Below are 5,000 nucleotides of genomic sequence, written 5' to 3' on the forward strand. Positions count from 1 at the left end.
AGAGAGAGAGAGAGAGAGAGAGAGAGAGAGAGAAAGAGAGAGAGAAAGAGAGAGAGAGAAAGAGAGAGAGAGAGAGAGAGAGAGAGAGACAGAGAATGCACACTGACCTGCTTCTAGGGAGGAGAGTCATTAAACACATTCATAACATAGAATTGAGCCTCTTATGCAAATCCTTCAAAAACATCCATTAGCAAACCCTGAGAGCTTAAGAGATTTAAAAGAAAGTGCCATTTAACATTATACAGTACTGCTGTCACTGATGCTATTTATTGTACCTGTTGTCATGGAACAGTTGGACGTATTATTTGACCCAAAATAAAGCCATTTTTTTCAGTGGAAATCATAATCCACTTCAACATGATTGAAGTCATGTACCCCTGTGCTTGGCTGGGCTGGGCTGGGCTGGGCCGGGCCGGGCTGGGCTGGGCTGGGCTGGGCTGCACGCTTCTTGACATTGGTCCCAGACCATTAGGAATATTACCATTAAATGCTGCCTGGATCTGTGTGTGTTTACTGAGGCTACTGGTCAGAGCAGACAGTCAACACGTGATCTCACCAGTCTGTGACCTCTGAGGCACAAACAGACCTCTGAGGAGTAAAAAATTAAGAATAATTGTTTTCAAATAATTATTCAGTATAAATGCAGCATTGTATCAACGTGGACTTCAGTGTAGGATTGGATTGGGTTTTATTACTGGGTTGAGTACTACCTACATCACATCAACAGCAGTATATTTGACTACAGAGGATAGCACATTATCCAGTTAATGAAAACACTTATTTCCAAAGTGGTTCTCAATGGTAAAACATAAAACCCGTAATAACACCTTTAATGTGTTTGGACTTCCCAAACCCCACCTCGCCTGCCCTGGCTTAAACTAACGTGACGTTCATCTGTGAGACTTGGCAGCGTTCCTTATGCAGATGAGACATTCCTGCAGGACTAAACCAGGGGAGGCTGGTGGAGGTGCAAATCGGAGGATAGGCTCATTGTAATGCTTGTAATGGAGTGAGGACTGGCATCAAACACGCACGTTTAATACCATTCCTCATTCCGTTCCTCCGATTTCTACCGCCACCGGCCTCCACTGGAGTAAACACCACTTACACACAAACAGCCCTCGCAAATGATCTTGCAAATGAGCTTCTCTTTTCAATCTTTTATTCATTTTTAAAAACTATGGAAACACAACTATATTTTCAGACACTCTCGTTCACGCCGTTCAGTGGCCACCGCACTGAAATGCTCTTCCTTCAGCAACAGTTTCACACACGTTGAAATGCAATCCAAAGGGACAGGTTGATATTACGCTCCTGCGGCAGACGTAATGGAATAGGGGACTTAATAACAAAGATGATGGATTGCATTTACGCAGCGCTTTTCACCGGCTCGCTGCACTGTTTAATATGACATACCAGAGGTGAGTATACTGCATCTCTGACTGTGACCAATGTCAACAATAGGGCTTCTGCTGTCTCTCTGTCATGTACAGAGTGGATGAGGTAAGGGACACCATGCTTGGGTTTCTCCAGGCTTAGGCTCTCCAGATGCTCATGTTGGACTGAGGCACTGTAGCAAACACTGGTTTGTGTCTGAGGGAGAGAGTACACAGTCCCCAACCACACGTGTCCTGTACATTATAAAGTACAGTACTGATCACAACCAAATGTTGAATGTCAAATGGGTCAGAGGTAGATGTTGGCAGAGAGAGAGAGAGAGAGAGAGAGAGAGAGAGAGAGAGAGAGAGAGAGAGAGAGAGAGAGAGACAGAGACAGAGACAGAGACAGAGACAGACAGACAGAGAGAGAGACAGACAGACAGACAGACAGACCAAGAGAGAGAGAGACAGATAGACAGACAGAGAGAGAGAGAGAGAGAGAGAGAGAGAGAGAGAGCGAGCTAGAGAGAGACAGAGACAGAGAGAGAGAGAGGGAGACAGTCAGACGGAGAGCGTTGGCCCAGCTGGCTGAGGTGTGTTGGTGCCTGGTGAGGGCCCCAGCAGTGGGATGGCACAGCCTTGGCACATGTTGGAAGGTGCGGGAGAGCGGAGGGTAGCTGGAGCTGTGCTTCACACTGACAGAATGGGGCCAGGCCTCCTCCCAGTGTATTAATAATACACACAGCAACACGAAAACGAGCAGGGATGGAGGAGGGAAAATAAACAGAATTCCTGAAAGGAAGGAGAGACCGCTGCATGCGGCGGCAGCGGTGGTGGTGATGGTGTGTGTGTGTGTGTGTGTGTGTGTGTGTGTGTGTGTGTGTGTCTCTGTGTCTCCCTCTCTCTCACCAACCCCCCCCCCCCCCTCTTTTTTTGACCGTGTGTGTGTGTGTGTGTGTGTGTGTGTGTCTCCCTCTCTCTCACCAACCCCCCCCCCCCTCTTTTTCTGACCGTGTGTGTGTGTGTGTGTGTGTGTGTGTGTGTGTGTGTGTGTGTGTGTGTGTGTGTGTTGGCAGGAGGTGGGCTGCGATCGACAGCTGGCCAGCGGTGCCAGGGAGGATAACTGTGGCGTCTGCGCTGGCGACGGCTCCACGTGTCGGCTGGTGCGAGGACAGGTCCTGCCTCACGTCTCGCCAGAAGAACGTAGGTACACAACGAGCCCCGCGACTGTGCTGTGCCGTGACTCTCCCTGCGGTGGCTGACTCTAACCGTCTCCTCTAGCCTGATCTTATTTTCACCAAATCAGGCAAATGAAAACACCCTCTAGTCTCCCTGTGGTACCTTAGCCATGTACTCGGGCCCTGGAAAATGAGCTTAGCACCTCGAGGGAAAATAAGACACCATATTTGTTCCCTGACCCTAACCTAAGTCCACAACTCCACAAGTTCACATCTCCTCTGAAAATATACTCTCCGTAACCCAAACCCTCCTTCTCTGGCCTTGGATAAAGACATTCACAACTCCTGTAAAAATATGTATTCTCCTCCCTGGCCCTCATACTGGGGCTCTCTGGGTAAATATCTCTCTCCACTGGTCTGCAGTTGGCACCTGACTTGGCTGCGGAGCGTCTCAGCTCTGCCTTGATTGGCCCCTCAGCCCCGGGCGCTGTCTCAGGTCCGTCCTGGGTCTCGGCAAAGGCCCACAGTGTTTATTTATCAAGGCTGCGGTATTAGCATGCCATCTGGCTAGCGCCACTAGCAGATGGAGCTATACCATGTACATCACAAAATGGCCGACTTGTTTTTTCTTGTGGGTTTTCATAAAACTTTATGTCTGGAGATTAAGTTCATAACTGCTTTTTGGCCGCCACTGTTATGCTTTTTTTTTAACAGTGAGAAGTGCATTTTTTTGTTTGCTTGGAGTTAGCTAAAGACATGAAATACCATGCAAAATGGCAATGTTTTAGGAGAAAAATGTGTGGTTTGTGGATTAAATTTGATTCAGTTATGAAGTTATTCAACTTCCACCCAGCCCTGGTTCAGCTTTGACTGCCTTCCATGTTTCAAGGCGTTGAGGAATGACTTGGAGGACGGTGTTATCCTGCTCAGTGGTTGGTTATTGTTTCCAGCATTATGGCAGACATGACGGAGCGTTTCTCCCATTTATCTGACTCTCAATTATTTTCAATTGTTTCATATTCTTGACATGTTAAGTGCTTTGAGTCCATGAGAAAGCGCTATACAACATTAATGTATTATTATTATTATTATTATTGTAAATAAGAATTATTATTGTCAAATTGACTTGCCTGGTTAAATAAAGGTTAAATAAATGAATAAATAAAATACATTTGGGATTGAGGCACATGGCTGGATCCATATCACTGATGGTCCAGGACATGGACCATCTTGACTTACTGTGAGAACACGTTTATGGTCTGAAAACATCTGATTAGCTTTGGCTTGAACCCTTTATTTTAACATGCTCTTGGACATCCAGGGCCACTCAGCATTTTCACAAGTCTTGAAAGGTTAATGAAGTAGATATTGGCACCAAAATGTATTTGCATACTCCATTTATTGGCCTTCCAGCTGAGGTATTGTATCAAATTCTTCAAATTAACTTGTTTTGGCATGCATTGAATAGTGGATATGAACATGGCCTGTTCCCTCCAAAAACATTGATATTAGAAATAACAGCCAGTAACCATGTAAATATTTATGTCTCAGTTTTAATTGTTGGTAGGCAGTATCTGTCACAGGCTGTTGGTCAGCCAGTACTGTTGTTTAATCCGTATTTTAAGGTGAGTTTACCGTACTCCCCCAACATGTACAGTACTGTACATCATCGATCTAAGAAAACATGTTTTATTGGTATTTTACCCCAAATTAAATGTTTTAATTGAATAAATCCGAGAGATCCGTGGATATCCAAGACATCTTCTTATTGTCCCTTTTAACAAATGCCAGCCTTACCTGCAGCATGTTGTCTGTGTCCCTCAGTCCCAGGCCTGTCACTGTCCTCTGGTAGCTGTCCTCTGTCTTCGTAGCACTGGGCCAATAATGGGGATGTGCTCCAACCTTCTCCAGTGGAAAGAGACTTTTATATTGTTTTTGGAGAGCTGCAGTCGTCAGCTTTGGTCTGTCCATGGCTGCCAGTTGCACTTAAGTCATTTCTCCTCGTCCAAGAATCCCCCCCCCCCCCCCCCCCCCTCGCCCCACCGCCACCCCCTCTTCAGGAACAAAGCGCTCAAACAGTCCGACAAAGAAATAGTGGAACTTTTGTTTCAGTGGGCAGACTTGGGCTATTTCACAGCATCATGGCCGCTCCTTTAAAGAGCCTGTTTAACCAGATCTAGGGGTAACTCAATCCAAGCGCGTTATGTTCTCTCTAATAAAGACAGTCTACCCAATAACTCACCGTGGGCCGCGATGACATGTAGCTTTCCTCCAGGTCCCTAAGAGGAACTGGCACAGTAGGGGCCACTCCTTACTGACTTACAGTAATCACACAGCCTGGCCTCTCCAAGCCCTTATTTCTCTGGATGATGAGCTGTGGGCTCTGGCCTCAGGATTCTGGGTTCTTAGAACAGTACCTGGATTCTAAGCTCTGAACTCAGGA

At 46.4% G+C, this 5,000-nt stretch overlaps 1 protein-coding gene across 1 annotated transcript in view; it reads left to right on the forward strand.

The window, feature by feature from the left end:
* adamtsl3 (ADAMTS-like 3) overlaps positions 1–5,000 on the forward strand; it is a gene marked incomplete at its 5' end in the record, with an annotated part of 110,936 nt that overhangs the window by 61,595 nt on the left and 44,341 nt on the right. Inside the window, one exon of the mRNA XM_083691198.1 lies at positions 2,456–2,582. Within this exon, the coding sequence (XP_083547324.1) occupies positions 2,456–2,582 (127 nt within the window). The remainder of the gene's footprint in view (positions 1–2,455; positions 2,583–5,000) is intronic.

Source organism: Argentina silus, assembly GCF_951799395.1.
Source record: "Argentina silus genome assembly, chromosome: 19".
NCBI classification, from domain to species: Eukaryota; Metazoa; Chordata; class Actinopteri; order Argentiniformes; family Argentinidae; genus Argentina; species Argentina silus.